The 16,028-nt window shown below is 48.5% G+C and overlaps 7 protein-coding genes and 2 non-coding genes across 9 annotated transcripts; 3 read left to right on the top strand and 6 right to left on the bottom strand.

Annotated features, from left to right (window-relative positions):
- Nucleotides 1-761: 761 nt before the first annotated feature.
- yellow-g2 lies at nt 762-2,250 on the bottom strand. The gene is made up of 2 exons (NM_139453.2): nt 1,350-2,250; nt 762-1,291 (listed from the first exon to the last, which is right to left on the bottom strand). The coding sequence occupies exons 1-2, from the start codon at nt 2,200-2,202 to the stop codon at nt 996-998; spliced, it is 1,149 nt and encodes a 382-aa protein (NP_647710.1). The 5' UTR covers nt 2,203-2,250; the 3' UTR covers nt 762-995.
- A 2,734-nt stretch (nt 2,251-4,984) lies between these two features.
- Nucleotides 4,985-5,056, bottom strand: tRNA:Cys-GCA-3-1 (transfer RNA:Cysteine-GCA 3-1). Its single transcript has one exon. It is a non-coding gene; the product is annotated as a tRNA-Cys (tRNA).
- Nucleotides 5,057-6,030: 974 nt separating this feature from the next.
- yellow-g lies at nt 6,031-8,919 on the top strand. The gene is made up of 3 exons (NM_079164.3): nt 6,031-6,549; nt 7,661-7,857; nt 8,292-8,919. The coding sequence occupies exons 1-3, from the start codon at nt 6,109-6,111 to the stop codon at nt 8,833-8,835; spliced, it is 1,182 nt and encodes a 393-aa protein (NP_523888.1). The 5' UTR covers nt 6,031-6,108; the 3' UTR covers nt 8,836-8,919.
- Nucleotides 8,897-9,975, bottom strand: CG32302 (uncharacterized protein). Its single transcript, NM_167944.3, has one exon. It carries the CDS (start codon nt 9,958-9,960, stop codon nt 9,019-9,021), a length of 942 nt encoding a protein of 313 aa, NP_728732.1. The 5' UTR covers nt 9,961-9,975; the 3' UTR covers nt 8,897-9,018.
- Nucleotides 9,976-10,209: 234 nt separating this feature from the next.
- On the bottom strand, nt 10,210-10,942 carry obst-I (obstructor-I). Its single transcript, NM_167943.3, has one exon. The coding sequence runs from the start codon at nt 10,928-10,930 to the stop codon at nt 10,271-10,273; it is 660 nt and encodes a 219-aa protein (NP_728731.1). The 5' UTR covers nt 10,931-10,942; the 3' UTR covers nt 10,210-10,270.
- Nucleotides 10,240-11,078, top strand: asRNA:CR45829 (antisense RNA:CR45829). The gene has a single exon (NR_133161.1).
- Nucleotides 11,079-11,159: 81 nt separating this feature from the next.
- Nucleotides 11,160-12,406, bottom strand: CG13806 (uncharacterized protein). The gene is made up of 2 exons (NM_139451.2): nt 12,269-12,406; nt 11,160-12,196 (listed from the first exon to the last, which is right to left on the bottom strand). The coding sequence occupies exons 1-2, from the start codon at nt 12,296-12,298 to the stop codon at nt 11,333-11,335; spliced, it is 894 nt and encodes a 297-aa protein (NP_647708.1). The 5' UTR covers nt 12,299-12,406; the 3' UTR covers nt 11,160-11,332.
- Nucleotides 12,407-12,942: 536 nt separating this feature from the next.
- Nucleotides 12,943-15,219, top strand: ecd (ecdysoneless). Its single transcript, NM_139450.3, has 2 exons — nt 12,943-13,304; nt 13,378-15,219. The coding sequence occupies exons 1-2, from the start codon at nt 13,025-13,027 to the stop codon at nt 15,150-15,152; spliced, it is 2,055 nt and encodes a 684-aa protein (NP_647707.1). The 5' UTR covers nt 12,943-13,024; the 3' UTR covers nt 15,153-15,219.
- Nucleotides 15,185-15,881, bottom strand: CG13807 (uncharacterized protein). The gene is made up of 2 exons (NM_139449.2): nt 15,506-15,881; nt 15,185-15,444 (listed from the first exon to the last, which is right to left on the bottom strand). The coding sequence occupies exons 1-2, from the start codon at nt 15,825-15,827 to the stop codon at nt 15,254-15,256; spliced, it is 513 nt and encodes a 170-aa protein (NP_647706.1). The 5' UTR covers nt 15,828-15,881; the 3' UTR covers nt 15,185-15,253.
- Between the last annotated feature and the right edge of the window lie 147 nt (nt 15,882-16,028).

The raw sequence follows: 16,028 nt of genomic DNA, 5'->3' as shown, positions 1-16,028 counted from the left end.
ACGGCCTTTTCGGTGGCAGCTGCTTCCACTCCCATCGGTTGGAGCTGATTCCGGTGACTTTTATTCCGTTTGGTATTTTTGGAGCTCAGCTGGGTGGCATTGGCACATTTATTGGGGCTCCATGGGCTGCAGCGTGATCCGCTTCAGACTGCGAGTGGGCGTAGTCAACACGCCACGAAGCCATAGCGCAGCCCCCCGGGGCAAAGGTCACACTCGCAGCGCACAGACAAGAGTTGCTGATTAATTGATTTTATATCGAGCGCAATTTCCCGCGGCGCCTTGTGGCTGTTTTTCCGATTGAGTCGACGAAATATACGGAATCGGAAGCCACTGCAAGGGATGCCGTGCAATTTATCAGCCAACTTCCAATTAACACTTGCCTGGCCTTTTCCACACCCAACGTCTCCAGGTTACGAAGTTCGATCCTCTCGATTTTCCGTCAGTGAGGGGCGAAGAGATATGGGAATGGCAGTATAATCTGTGCACTTTACTGACTACTTTAACACGAGGACCAGTTCCAATTAGCTTAATTAATGTCGCTGTTGTTCCCAAGTTTTATGGCAGAGTAAAGTTGCCAGAAACAGTAACAAATAAAATTAAGTTTTTAAGAGGTAAAATAAAGTGCAATAAAAGCAATGCAAAAAGCTATTAAAAGAGAAAAACTGCTATCCATGCATATACAGTGTATGTGGACTACCAATTTACATATTGAAATATTCCATTTATCAGCGACAGTAGCCCCAATTATTTAGCCTCTCCTTCTGTATGAATATGAAACGTTTATTTGCTTAGCTTAGATAACAACAATAGCGACCAAAGTCGTTAGTTTATGTACAAAACACCAATACCAAATACGAAGAGCACTCGAGGGTCCAAAGAGCGACCCATTCTCGGTTATTGCCAATCTAACTGCAATGGCATATTCAGTTTTTCAGCTTTCAATTCGGATTGGCTTGTGGAGGACGAGTGGTGGCCAAAATGGGGTGTTAACATGGTTACCAACAGCCCTGCATCAGACCCAGCTGCTGAATGGCTCCGCATCCAACGCGGTTCTGCATGTAATCCGGAAAATTGCTCTGCAGGACTCGCATCGTGTTCCGCTTGTAATCGGGCACAGCATGGGTCACCAGCTGGCAGGTCTGACTGCGGTAAACCGGCTTGAAGTTGGCCTCCACGAATGTGGAGTTCGTGTCCCAGCGGTACACCTCCGCGTCGCCCTCGTTGCGGAAGAAGATCGCCGAGCCGTTGTCCGTGCCGATGATGACCATGCGACTGGGCTTCTTGCCGAGATCTGAATATTATGATAACTTAATAAATGTTTTCTTTGAAATTCGAAATATATAACTCACCCAAGATGCGTCCATCGGCCACTCCACTCCTCAGATACTCTGACTTCAGGGAGAACAGTTTGTTGGTGCTCAGGTAGGTGAAGTACAGTTCCGTTGAGCCGCAGTCCCGGCGGATGAGGGCTATGTAGAGGACATCCCTCGACCGACAGCCGGCGGTAACGGCCTTGGGCAGCACCACCCTGAATCCCCGATCCGCCTGGAGATTGTACACGATGATGGCCCGATTGGCGGCATCGCTGACGTAGACAAAGCAGCCGCCATCCGGAGCATAGTCCACTACCAGATATTGGAGACGGGAATTGCTGGAAGTCAGGCCCTCCAGCGAGACGGTCTTCAGAACCTTGCCAGTCTTCACCGACATGGCCACCACTTTTGGTGGGCACTTGCGCACCGGAGTCTCCAGAGTGTTCACTATGCCCGTGTCCAAGACCCAGAGCACCTCGTTTTGGTCTACCACCAGATCCACCACCGATTGCAGAGCCTTGCAGTTGCCCTCCTCCTGGAGGTCCCAGCAGGGATAGGGCTTAAAGGTGGTGGAGCAGGTGCCCGGCTTGATACTGGTCTTCACCAGCGTGGCCGGAACTCCCTTCCTGTAGCGCGGCAGAGCCAGATAGATGGTGTCTCCAATGAGCTGCGCCCGCGTGGCAATCACATTCTTGGGTATAAACTTTCCGGAGCTCTTGAAGAGCGACTTGGTACTGGCGCATGGGAACTCGAATTGCCCGCCCGTCCACTGGATGGGCTGAGAATCGGAGTGCGCCCGATCCGGAGTCCACAGTCCGTACTTGGTGCCCTGCGAGCGGGCCCAGCCAACTAGGCAAAATCCAAGGATCAGGGCCAAGTGCAGTCTCATCGTGGAAGCAATTGTTAATGGTGCGGCAGCGACGTGCGCGTTCTGCTCCCCAAATTGGCCAAGTGGCGTGCTTATATAACCCAACAGCCCATAGAATTTGACCACAAGACGGCAACGTGCCTCGCACCCAATTCTTAGCTTTTAAACTGATTTTTTGCGAACTTTATGACCTTGGCAAGAGTTAACCAGTAAACGATGGTAAAAACTAATGACATTTATGACTGAAATTAAATCATTAACTTGTGCTATTAATATGAACTTGTATACATTAATTGAATAGTTTCAATTCCATTACATAACTAAAAGCCAGCCATTCCCAGGACAGAAGCCAGGGAAGTTTTCGAATGGAGCCAAAGGACCAAGGCGAAGGACACATTCCTCCCGCAATTATCCAATCGACCATAAAAATGGCATTGCAATTATTGCAGTCAATTGAAAACGGAACCCCAACAAGTGTCTCCAGATTGGTGGCGATATTTTTAGCTAATTAATTGCGGGCAACAAAATGACCTCAATCTGAGATTTTGCCAGCCATAAGTTGGCCCATAAAGAGTGATTGAAGGAGTGAAAGAAAAATCTCAGCATCCCCGGGATTTCCCTGCAGAATTCCTGGGCCATTTCGCCATTTCCATCACCATAATTGCCCCTAAATAGGTTAAGGCCCTCGATACGGGCAGACAACCCGGAATCGCCCCAAACCAAAACCAACGTGTTTGGCATGTTAAATTGTCAGCCGAAACCCGCATTCCGGTTGGCTTTTTCCCCACCCACCAGAATGATTTATACGAGACAAGCGCACATATATACATATACATACATAGATGGAGCGCAAAAAATTGATGACAAGCATTTCCGGGCTGCTCATCTGACATAATTTATGTAAACACTTACCTCCCAGCAACAAAAAAGTTTTGGGGGGTAGATAAGAGACTGCCGGACGACTGCCGACTGACCCCCATTAGCTGGGGAAACTCCACTCACTGCTCGGCAAAACCATGGCCAGACATTCCGCAGGACGTTCTCCACACATTACATTGACAGTTCTTGTTTATGGCCCGTTAACGGGGCGTATGCGTCATCTGCAAAGTCGGGGGATTATGTGCGACTTCTTTAAAACGCGCTGCGCAACAAAGCAAAGTTCAACTTTTTATATGTGTGCCAATAAAAATCCAATTGAAAACGCAAATAAGCCAATAATTTGTCGTTCTTTTTTTTTGTCCCGCAGCAGCGGAAAAATGTACAAAAAAAAAATTGTCTGTGGTCACGTTTGATTTGTTTTGGTAAATGGGCCAAATGAGGTTTATGCTTTTTTAACTTTGTGCTGAGGAAAGCGATTTTCTTTACCGGGAATTTCACATAAATTCAGACCAACCTTTTCTGGAAATGCTGAACTCCAGGGTGGATTAATAACGTCATTTAAAATAGTATTTTTATGATAGTTATAGTTAACTAGCTATAGGTAATATATAGGTAATTTGATTTAAATTGGTTATCACAGAAAGTTTTCAGGGGCTTACAGTTGTAGTACAGGGTATTAAAAAGTCATCAGCTGCGCTTAAAGTTAATCTTCCCATAATTTTTTGGCCGCTCGCCTAATTTATGTGCTTTGCTTTCACTTTGCTGGCTTTCTTTCGTCGGCCAAGTTTTGTTTACGTCTGCTTAAAGTTGTCCACATTGGCTCTCAACCTTTTGCAATCGCCATAAATTATTGCCTTTATCCAGTGGCCCATCTTGGTTTAATTGTTTTGCAATAATTGAATTCATTGAATTCATCCGACAAATTGCTCTTGGCAACCCGCTGCTACTGTGTGTGCATATGAAACATTCACTTTTTGCACCCAATGTGCTATCAATGAGTTTACATTTGCCATTTAAACGCATCTGTCGATATCAAGGAGAAAATATTTCCAAATGAGTGCGGACAGTTCCCACAAATACACAAATACACTATCCATGGAATATGTTGCCAAATTTGTTGAGTTTCAATACACAATTTTATTGTGAATGGTCGATTTTGATATCTTAATCATTTAAAGTCTAGAGATGAATAAATGATTGCTGATTTCAAGCTTTGCCATAATCGTATCTGTAAGCTGTTTTTGCAGAGTAAAAGAGTCTTAGCATCGTCAAATTTCCATTTGCATACTTTGCTTTTATTTATGTTGGAGCACATAAATATTTATCCACAGATTCGGCCCGACTGACAATCCCGCCCACATATCACAGCACTTATCACATCCGCCTGCTTTTGGGCATGTGTGTGCCATAAATCGGGGGATTACGATCGTGGGAAGGGGGGTTTGGACCCATGGCAGTTTATTGAATCGGAATTCACAAAAATTCAATCTGCATGTAATTTGGCATTATAGACAGACCCTTCCCATTCCGCCATGCGGAAGGAGCAGCCAGTCTGACCCCCGATGAATGGGTTATCAAAATGTTGACCCGCCGATGGTCATTTGATGATGGGCAGCTGTAAGGAGATTAAACATTTTGTGATTTAATGTAAGCCCAGTGCTGTCCATAATTCGCTGCACGAGCTGTCCCAAACAAAAGACTCTTCAGCTGGACACCGACTCCTCCACCGCTTGCCCGAATGTGTCAAAGATTTTTTATTCGCCGCTTGGCGATATGTGGGTTTCTACGAGTTAACGGGGTCATCGACCACGTCGGGCGGATACACCTCTAATCCCCCCGCAATCAACGTGCAAAAAAGTCCACCAAAGTCCACAAAGAGACTTGAGCAGCCAACAAAAAAAAATATGGCAAAAAATGTAGTTCCAGGGGGCACCCGGATTTGAACCGGGGACCTCTCGATCTGCAGTCGAATGCTCTACCCCTGAGCTATACCCCCGACTTGAAAATGGCGAACTCAGAGCGCCTTTTAAAGTTCCCTGATGCGATAAAATTTCGCCTTTGCATTTATCTTAAAATAGAAATGAAATCAATTTGGAACAGAGTGACTGTTCCGCGAAACTGTGGGTGTGATTCACACGACGAATCTCCGGCAACTTGCAATCTTATCTGCGAGTAATGTGCCCCACCAACTCCCCGAACTTTCTCCTTTCGCCCGCCCCCTCCCCCAAAAGCAAACTGATAGCTAGCTGCAGACGGACGGACTGACAGATGTTTTTGTCATCCGAAAATAGCTGGTAACTCGAGCCAAGAAACTGAAACTTTCTCGGTCGCAGATATGCAGGTCACAGACGTCAGCATTGATATTGAACTTTTGGGCCACTTTGGCAAGTGTTTCGCAGCGACCTCTGAACTTTGCCTGCCAAGGGGTGAAACTTGCTACTCTGTCGGATGCACAAGAGCGATCGATGAGTGACAGAAGCTATTTCGCAACTTGAACCCATTTTATTGAACGGACTTGAGTGACTAATTAGCTGCCTATAAATGGCTATAATAGCACAAAGTTATACTCAGAAAATAAGAGCAATAAAAGGAGTAGAAGTGATTAATTAGACAGGCATAGATTGCCATAATAGAACAAACTGTTATCAAGACAATTAAAGTAAAAACCAGGGGAGTTAAATTTGATTTGGATGGCTTAGGAAGAATCGTGTAATCTAGATAGAGGGAAGGGGTTAAGTTTGCATTTCATTTCCGCATCGCTTTCCGCATTGCTTAGAAACCGAGCGGGCTTAGAGGTCTGGCCGACTTCCGGCGTGGGCCAGACGTGCTGGCTGGGTGGTAGCCACTCCAGACAGACACTTGTTCCCCCCCGTGTCAAGCAACCAACGACCTTGCCGCAACACGCTCCACATGCTGGCTGCATAAGTCGTTGGGTATTATATATAAATGCAGGTCTACCATCGCTCAGACAGTTTTATGTTCTGGCCAACGTGGTGAATCGAGTGCAGAAGCTCTGTTTGTGGAAAGCGCAGAAAGAAACGCCGAAAAATGTCGCAGCTGCAACTGCTGCTCCTCGTCGCTTCGGCCTCCGTGGTCCTCGCGGGATACAGCTCCTCCACCGACGAGTCGACGGACGCCTCCAACTCCATTGGCGGCACCAAGTGCGACAAGAACCCGCTGAACGAACTGACCTTCCAGCTCAGCGGCAGCAGCCTCCACTGGCCCTGCGAGTCCACCAAGAACATCTACGTCCAGTCCGGCCGCTATGTGCCCCGTAACGTGATCGTGACCCGGGCCCAACTGCAGCGGGACTCCGCCTTCGTGGCGCTGCCCAGGTACAAGCAGGGCGTGCCCTTCACTCTCGGCAAGGTCAATCTAAAGAAGGGCGAGTGCCTGACCAAGATCGCACCCTATCCCTGCTGGGCCATTCAGGAGGAGGGCAACTGCCAGGCGCTGCAGTCCGTCGTGGACATAGCCGTCGATCAGAATGTGAGTGCAATTAACGCCAGTATTGTTTGGACCATTTTTTTTTTGGGGGTCAGACAAGTTGTCTCGTCCAAACTGCCAGTTCTGCCTTTAATTACGGACTGCTCGTTGTTGGCCACCATGGAGGCATAGCACTTTAACCCACACCAAATGTTTAATTCATATTTGTATCGTGGGTGGATTACAGGGTAGCATTGAAATGCTCTTAGGGCTATTCACTTTTTTTTTCTAAAAATGATTTAGTTTATCTTCTGATATTGATATTGATGTGCAGTCGCAGTGTTAAATATTTGCTAGCCCTTACAAAGTCGATCAAAATCGGGAGTTTAGCTCCAGGGTATCGTTTTCGCATTAACCCCTTGCCGGACGCACTTTTTTAATTGGTTAGCCTCGCTGTCGACCAAATATTACTTTTTTAATCAAATAAACGGGGCCACAAAAGTGAAGAGCTCCAAATAAAATTCATGCCCGTCAATTGGCGGCAGCAATTTAAGGGTAGAATAAACGGATACGGAAACGCCGAAAAAGCTGTGGGGTAAATGGAATATTATAAAGGACAAGGACTGCAGCTGAAAAGTGACAAGCAAATGCAGTGAAAAGTTCTCGAAAATAATTTTGGAAATGCTGGGAACAGGCCATCCAGCCGTGTTTTGTGCATTTCGATTGCACTTCAGAAGTTCTCAGCTTTAATTTTAAATGACAGATGCATTCGCAGATATTACAATGATGCTATTAAATATTTACATGACCTACTTACGATTGCGAGCATAAGCTGCAACTTAATAATTTCCTTCAATTATTGTTGGCGTCGAATCGTTCTCATTTAAATGCCATTCCCGTTTAGCTGCATTTATGCAAATCATTTCTTTATTTTATTTACACAAAAGTCGACGAAACAATAACAAACGGCAAACAAACGAGGCGACTGTATTTATTTATTTGCGCAATTTTCCATTCAGTGCTTTTCGCTGATACTCATTTTATGGCCACATATTTGCGAATGTGGAATTTTTAACGCCGCCAACATTTCAATTAGCCGCCAAATGAAAACATTAACAACAATCAACACGAGCTGCAATTGATAGCAATTAATAATTGCCTTCTCCGTTCGCAGGGACTTCTGTGGGCCTTGGACGTGGGCATTGTCAACACCCTGGAGCAGCCCATCCGCAGATGCAGTCCCAAGATCGTGGCCATAAACACGGCCAACCACAAGGTGGTCAAGAGCATCGACCTCAGCGACCTGGTCACCTCCGAGAGTCGGCTGCAGTTCATCGTGGTCGACTACTCCAAGGACAACAAGCCATTCGTGTGAGTTCCATTGCCTATACTCTTTTATTACCCTTAACTTCATCTGTGAAATGAGTTGTACTTAATCACTTTTTGAAATACATCAACTATGAAATTAATACCACACATTACATTATTATTAACCATTATTACTAACCATTATTTATCAGCACAATGATATTCAGAGATTCATATTGCAGTCATAAAATATTCGTTGAAATCATCGAACTGAATCAAGAGTTTGGAGTACTTTTACCACACACTTTCAATCATGCTTTCAATCAGCGATCATTGAGCCAATCAAAAGGGCATTAGCCACTTTGAGGCTCATATCTTATCTGCTCAAGGTAGTTCTCAGAAGTGTGGCTCATCATATACCAAATAAAATCGATTTGTATTGCATACATGATATCTAATCTCATTCCACATTATATTTCCTTCACTTTCAACCATAGCTATGTGGCCGATGCTGGAGCACGTAGTATCCTGGTATACGACATCACCGGCAACAAGTCCTACCGCATCGTCCTGCCGAAGGCCACCGCCCCCACCAGCGATGTGCTGTACGTGGCGCTCACCTCGAAGCCGGACGGCACCTCCACCCTGTTCTTCAGCTACCTGAGCTCCCCCCGTCTGTACTCCATCAAGGGCGAGTACCTGCGCGTTGGCCAGGGAGCGGGCTCCATCATCGACGTGGGCCCCAAGCCCTATGGCAAACAGGCGGTGCTGCTGGGCGCCGACGGCGGCACCTCGCTCTTCTTCCGCTACAAGGGCGAGAACGACATTTACCTGTGGGACTCGGAGACCTGCTTCAAGGCCGCCAATCTGCAGGAGGTGCAGCGGGGAGGCGACTGCCGGCTGTCCACCCAAGTGCTCCCGGGTCACAAGCGATTCATGTGGGCGCTGGAGAGCAACTTCCACGATTTCATCTCGGATCGCACGGGCTGCAACGGAGCCTCGATCGTCCTGCATCCTGTGGTGCGGGAATGTGACGATTGAGTCCGTATCCCTCCACTTTCTTAGGCTTAAGATTCAAACTGATTTGTTGTCGTTACTGGGTCTCATTAAAATTTTGGTGAATATTTATAGTTATTTGTAGTTTATCTTAAAATGTTCAGAATGATTTCAATTTTTTAAATAGGCATTTACTTGAATCAATATTGGTACCATGAAAACAATTCATTACTCTGACTCTGATTGGCACTTTCGAGTCTCAGCATTGAAATACTGTCCCATTGGACAGCTGTAGATCTGCAGCTGGTGATCGATGCATATGCAGTACTCATCCTTGGTGGAGACATTGGGACAGCTGAGGATCTCAAAGTCCGAGCACTGATAGATCCTATCAGTCACGCAGGTCAGGATCTTAGGATCAATTTGGAAGCCGGCGGGACAGGTCATCACCTCCAGTTCTCCATCGACGCACTTGCAGTACTCGATCTCAGAGGTTCGGAAGGGGCATTGGTACCTATCGTTGTTCATGCACGTGTGGGACTCCATCGCCTGAATGCTCCTCATGCTCCTGGTGTCGGGCACACAGCTGTAGCTGTTGAAAACGAATCCCTCGTGGCACTTCATCATCAGCGGATACAGCGAATTGGCCGTGTCATTGACGCAGACGTAGAAGTACCGATTGTCGGGCGCCCATCCACCCACTTGTCCCGACCGACTGCAGGTGAACTGCTCCTGGATGCACTGCTCACTCTCCCGTGGCAGAACACAAGTGCCCGTGAGTGTGGAGTAGCCCGCTCCGTTGGAGCAGATGCGAGGGGTGTCCACACTCTGATCGCTGCACTCGTGGTACCGCCTACAGTCGTACGGATCCGGGAACAGGCCCGCCTGCTGACAGCTGAAGGGACCTCTCTTGGGCACCTGGCACTGCGACTGGAAGGTGCATCCGAAGGTACCCTCGTCGCTGCAATAGAAATTGTACTCCGATTGGCAGCCCAGCATCGAAATCGTTTCCCAGCTGCCGGTGGCATCGCGGATGCAGTAGCCCAAGGTGGTGCAGTTCATGCAAACGAAGCCGGGAATGCGCACATCCTGGCAGGGATTATCATTAGCCCACGCCGATCCCAACGCCAGAGCGAGCAGGATTAGACAAACCGGTACTGAAGACCTCATCTTGAAGACTGTTGGCTGGGTCATCTGCGGGACTAGCTTTTATAGCACCACCTAATCAGCCAGGCAAGTGTCTTTTTCTTAATTAAACAGATAAGCTTCTCTAGGTATTATCGATTTGATAAAGAACCAAAATTTTACGACGTAATAATAAATTTAGAAAACTTACTAAGCGTAGCTAAAATTGTAATTATTCGAAGAGTATCATCGAAACTGCGAACTGATAAATCCGGAATTCATTGAAAATAGTTTAATCAGTTTTAATCAGTTTTATTCCAAGATAGGCTAGCTACAATAACTATAATATGTTGGGTCAACAAGTTCCAGTAACGCACGCAAAGGAAATTAGATTGAAGATGGTTCCTACCGAGCATCTGAAATACTCAATATCACTGCCCTTTTCGCGACAATGATAGTACCCAGAGCAGTCAGCGGGATCACCAAACAATCCAAGCCGCTGGCACTTTCCAGACGAACTGGGCAACTCGTCGTCATCAGATCCTGTGTTCAGGCAAATCTGCAGCTCGTCATCAAAGGTAAAGCCCGTTGGACAGTAGTTAAGATGCCATTTGCCATCGATGCAGAGGCAGAAGACATCGCTTGCCGTGCTGTTAGGACATGGGGATGGAGTATAATCGTCCTGGCACTCAACGCTTCCCACCCGGCAGACCAATCGGTTGGCATCGAAGTAGGTTCCTTCAGGGCATTTCCAGATCTGAAGGTGCTTATCTTTGCACACGCAAAACTCGTCCATTTCTGTGGCCATCGGACATTTGCCGATTTGGTGATTGGTACAGCTGGTAGTGTCTGTAGATACGCAGGCTTGGATAGTTTCGTTAAAGTAGTAATCATCTGGACAGGATTCAGCAGCTGCATCCAATCTGAGCTCCAGATAACTGCCGTTCCCCAACCCTTTTCCCGTTTGAAACAACAGAAAAGTTAGGAGGCAGATAATCAGGCGAGATGAATCCATGTTGCAAACTTTCTAAGTAGACCTCTTCACACTCCGCCTTATATAGTACCTCACAACCAAACGCAGAATGTTTCGGTATAATTAATAGATAAACTGCAATGTTGTCACGAAAAAAACATTCTATGGAACATTTATGACCTAGTCACAGCACTCTTAGCAAGAAAGAACCAAGACAGTACTAGTCCATTTCTATTGCACTTTTATTGGAAAAAAACAAAGAACTCATTCTGGTTTAATTACCCACGGACATGGTGGTTGAATCTTTATTATCAAACTGATACCTTTTGAAATGGGAATTCATAAATTCATGTCAAATAGATTGTTATTCCAGGGTAAACATGAGTTGTTTATTAAATGTAATCCATTGAAGAGGAATAAATAAAGTGCAGGAATGCATCTTCCTCAGCAGCTTCCCAGGACGCAGGAGGATAGCTCCGGTCGGTAGTAAGTCCCATTGGGGCAGTCCATGTGCCGCAGGGTGCCATTTAGAGCCGAGCAGTAGTAGTACTTCCGGCAGTCGTTTCCATCGGCCATCAAGCCCACGTGCTGACAGGTGTTGGGCAGCACCGAAAAGTCGTCGTCGTTGGGATCCTCGATGATCACCGAAGGATCATCGGTGCTGGGCGGCAGGACATTCGATCCGCTGCGGCAGACGTAGTCCACGAAGGTCTCGCCATCGTTGCACCTGTGCAGCGAGGGGTAGATGACGATGGTGTCGTTCAGGTTCTGGTTAACCGTCGACTTGCACACGTAGAAGATATTGGGATTGGTGGGCCAGGCGGCCACGTGTCCGGCATTGGGGCAGTAGTACTGTCGCTGCAGGCAGACGGAGTCAGTCAGGGTCAAAGTGCACTGGCCAGTCGTCGCATCGAAGGCCTTGTCGTTGCCGCAATCAACGGCAGCAGCCACCAGAGTGGCCCCCACGAAGTAGCACATGTGGTACTTCTGGCAGTCGTACGGATCTGGAAAGATGCCTTGCGAGGTGCACTGAAAGTTGCCCTCGATGCCGAACGGATGACACGGGCCCGTCTCGTTGGTGCAGCTCCCCAGCCGGGCGTTGCAGTAGTATCCATTAGCCACGTCGCACGATTCCACGGGAATGTTCACCCATCCGTTGGAGTGACGCACGCAGGTGGCCAGCAGCTCGCAGGACTCGCAGATGGGCCCGGGACTCTGACGGCCCTCGCAGGAGTTTGTCTCCCGCGGCTGGATGCGCCGGGTGGTAACAGTGGCTCCCATAAGCAGAGCCACCAGGTTGAGCAGTAACTGTTGGGCGGTGGGGACATAAAAATCAAATGCCATTCACTTAAGTTTATCCTATTCTGAAAAACTACCTACCACGCTCACTAGTATTCTTTCCAAGAACATGACGATGTATTTCCCCTTTTGGACTTTGTTTCTGGTTAGTTTAGGTCCAACTTCCACGAGAATCTTCGATTGTCTGATTCAGACTCATATGGTGACAGCAATAAAAGTCCCGAAATAGCAGACTTTAGATAGCGTTTTATATCTTTTGGGTGTCTGTTTGTCTATCTATCAACTTTGAAAAGGCGATGGGAGTTGGGCAAAGTGGCAAACGCAGCGGCGTTTCTAATTACAACAACTACGCGGATCGGAATGCCGCAATGATGGGTGAGTGAACGACATTTACTAAAAATTGGTCCAACTAGCTGGAGTGTCAAGTGGAGTGGGTGTTTAATGTGTAAACAAGTCGGGATTTTGTTTGGCCGACTTATTCAGAGCACTTTAAAGTGCTCTCGAGTAAATATTTAAATACCATTTCTTTCAATAAAACTGACCGCTAGCTTTTGTAAATATGCACTTTTAGTAAAGGAATTTAATGCCTAATCTTCGGTTCATACCTAATCTTCAATCATAAAAAATCGCTGAGAGAAATAACGGGAATGGGTTGGGTCACCGCTAAGCGCTTAGCCACGTCCTCCACCGCTCTGCTGAAGCGGAACCCTGCTGCGCGACCAGTGTGAACGAACTTCTTTGAACGATAGTCAGTTCGGAAGCACGCACTCATGTCGATAGTGTCACCTCGAACGCCCTAACAAATAAAAAAAAGGAGGAGGAGCAAAAGGACAAAGGATGAGCAAGATTCCAGGCAGCAATCTGGAGTTCGTCCGCGAGGAGGACTTCGTGGAGTACTACATCTTTCCCAAGATCCCCGACAACGTACAGGATGAGGGCGCGCTGCGCAAACTGATGCTTCAGATCCGCAACGAGATCTCGGCCATTGTAAGGGAAAAGTCCTTAGAGCGCAGCTATCTGTGGCACAAGGACGAGTTTCAGCTTCAGGTGAGGCTGGGCGGCGCCGAGGAGCGCCTGCTGAACGAGGAGACAAACCCGGAGGAGGAGGCGGAACTGGGTATGCGCACAATGTGCTATAAATAGCTTTGTTTCTGCAATTCGAAATCATCCATTTCCATGTCCCCGCCCAGGCGACCTCCCACCGCACTTCCACGGCGTAACCCACTATGGCGACAACATCAGCGACGAGTGGTTCGTTGTCTATCTGCTCACGGAGATCACACGTGCACGCGGCGACTGCATTGCACGGGTGAGCGATTCGGATGGCGAGTTCCTGCTCATCGAGGCGGCGGACGCCCTGCCCGACTGGGCGTCTCCGGAAACGTGCGAGCAGCGCGTTTATCTGGTCGGTGGTCACCTGCAGCTTCTCCAGAACTCCGCCGCCAGCAGCCAGGACAAGCCACTGACCATGGCCATGGCTGTGCAACGTATACGAATGAATCCCACCCTGTACCGCTGCTCGCAGGAGATACAGTCGTGCATTGACGCGCGGCTTAAGGAGTACCAGATCGCTCAGCCGCACTTCTCCATTCATCGCCAGGTGCTGGAGCTCCCGCATAGCGCTGCACAGCTTCTGAAACAGAAGCCAAGGCTGCTCTCCTCGGCGGTTAGGGCTTTCTGCGAGCGGGACTCGCTGGACATCAAGGCACTTCGCACCATGCGATATTTCCCACCGGAGGCCACACGCGTGCGCACCAACGTGCGTTTCACCCGCTGTCTGTACGCCATGTTGTCGCACCAGCAGTATCTGCCCGAGAAGAGACTCGGCTGGCATCTCACGGATCCTGTATCCGAGCCGGAACGATATAAGGAACAACTATTGGGCTTGAAGCTGGCCAGTGGACTGGAGATCCTGGCCACTCAAGCCAAGCGGGTTGAGGGCCAACAGCTGGAGGACCTTCCTGCCTGGCGATCGTATCTGCGGAGCTTGCTGAGCAAGGGCTACTTCCGGGACAACATCGAGGGCAGTGCCGAGTACCAGGAGCTGCTGAACAAGGCCAAGGTGTACTTTCGTGGCAACCAGGAGCGTTTCCGCACAGCCTCCAGAGCGGGTGCCGAGATCCTCGACCTGTTGCTCCATCCAGCGGAGGCTGCTTCCGAGGAGCTGCGCGATGAGGAGAACAACCTGCAGCCCAGCGACTCGGATGAGTGGTTGAATATCAGCGCTGAGGATCTAGACTCCATGCTGCAGGATCGCTACGGACCCAAGAAGCTCTACAAGCCGAACGGACAAATGAATGCCGAGGAGTTCACCAAGCAGCTGGCGGAGTTCTTAGATCGGCAGTCCAACTACGAGGGCATTGAGCACCGAGGGCTCGAGGAGCCAGAACTGGACTCAGACGATGACGAGCCGCCGCCGCAGGCAAACGGTTCCACAGGACTGACAGCAAAGGTCAAGAAGAATCCCTCCATGCGCAAGGCGTGCCAGCGCAATTCCGTCATCCAGCCGGAGGAACCGGACAGCACCCATGTGCGGAATTTCCTGGATTTCGTAATACCCGAGGACAACTGGGACTCCACCTCGGAGATGAGCGACTACGCGGACGAGGACGACATGGAGAGTAATCTAAATGCACTTTCTGGAGGCGGCAGTGTGTTCCCACTCGATCGACAGATTCAATCGTATATGGAGCAGATGGACCGCGAGTTGGCTCAGACCAGCGTGGGCAAGTCCTTCCACGGCAAGAAGAAGACAGCTCCACAGGCGGACGAGGACGATTTCGATGACATTGAGGACTTTGAGCCCATCAATATAAACGTAAACACGCTGCGCAACATGATGGATAGCTACCAATCGCAGGTTGGCGGCGCAGGTCCTGTATCCAATCTGTTTAGCGCCATGGGCGTGGGCATGTCGGCTGTCGAGGACAAGGAACAAAAGGATATATCTGAGTCGGCCGTTTAAGCGGGATTACAGGAATTAGTATAGTCTTAAGTCCATTAAATAAACGTCAATGTGAATATTTCAATGTAATGCAGAGTATTCTTATTTGATATATTCGATAACTAATCCTTGGATGCAGGCACAAAGTTTCCATAGTCGCGTCTGACCTTCATGGGTGGTTCGTTATTGGGAGTATCATTTCTCTGGTTATGATCATGGGAGCGCTTGTAGCCTCCAGATCCTCCGGACCCTCCGCCTCCTTCGTACCGATTCCGGCGATCGATGTGATCGTATCTGTTGTTGCGCCGGTTGTCTGTGGGAACAAATGCGTTGGTAAGCTATAAATAGAAACTGAGCTTCTTCCCGGGTATTACCCCTGAATCCCCTGTCCTGGTTGTTGTGGTAGCCAGCTCCTCCTCGTCGCTGCCAGCCCCTGTCGCCGCCTCCTCTGCGATGTCCGTTGTAGCGATTGTGGTAGGGATGACCACCGCCTCCTCCGCCCTGGAAGCCGCCTCCTCCTCCGCCACCTCCCATCCAGTTCTCCACAATTGGCGGCTCCGGCACAGGCTTGCTGCAGTGCGCCATGAACTCTGGGTCGTCGTCAGTGAAGCGGTCTGCGAACTCAAGCTCGCAGGACTCCAGGAAGTTCAGGTCCCTTTCGACCAGACGGTTTATCTTTCGGTTGGGATCCACCATTGTTTCGGTATTTATACAAATAAACTCCCTTCGACTGAATTTTTCAACACAGCTCAGCTGCGACAGCTGTTTATGTGTTCAGCTGCAATTCTGAAGTAACAGTGATTTGGTCAAGTCACGCTATCGAAATAAATACACCTCACATAAGCACACACATATATCGGAATCAATTCAGGTTAAGAGAGTTATTAAATTATAATA

This window comes from Drosophila melanogaster, chromosome 3L (genome assembly GCF_000001215.4).
Source record: "Drosophila melanogaster chromosome 3L".
Taxonomy (NCBI): Eukaryota; Metazoa; Arthropoda; class Insecta; order Diptera; family Drosophilidae; genus Drosophila; species Drosophila melanogaster.
Note: the sequence above shows the minus strand (reverse complement) of the source record. Positions and strands in the feature narration are given on the sequence as shown.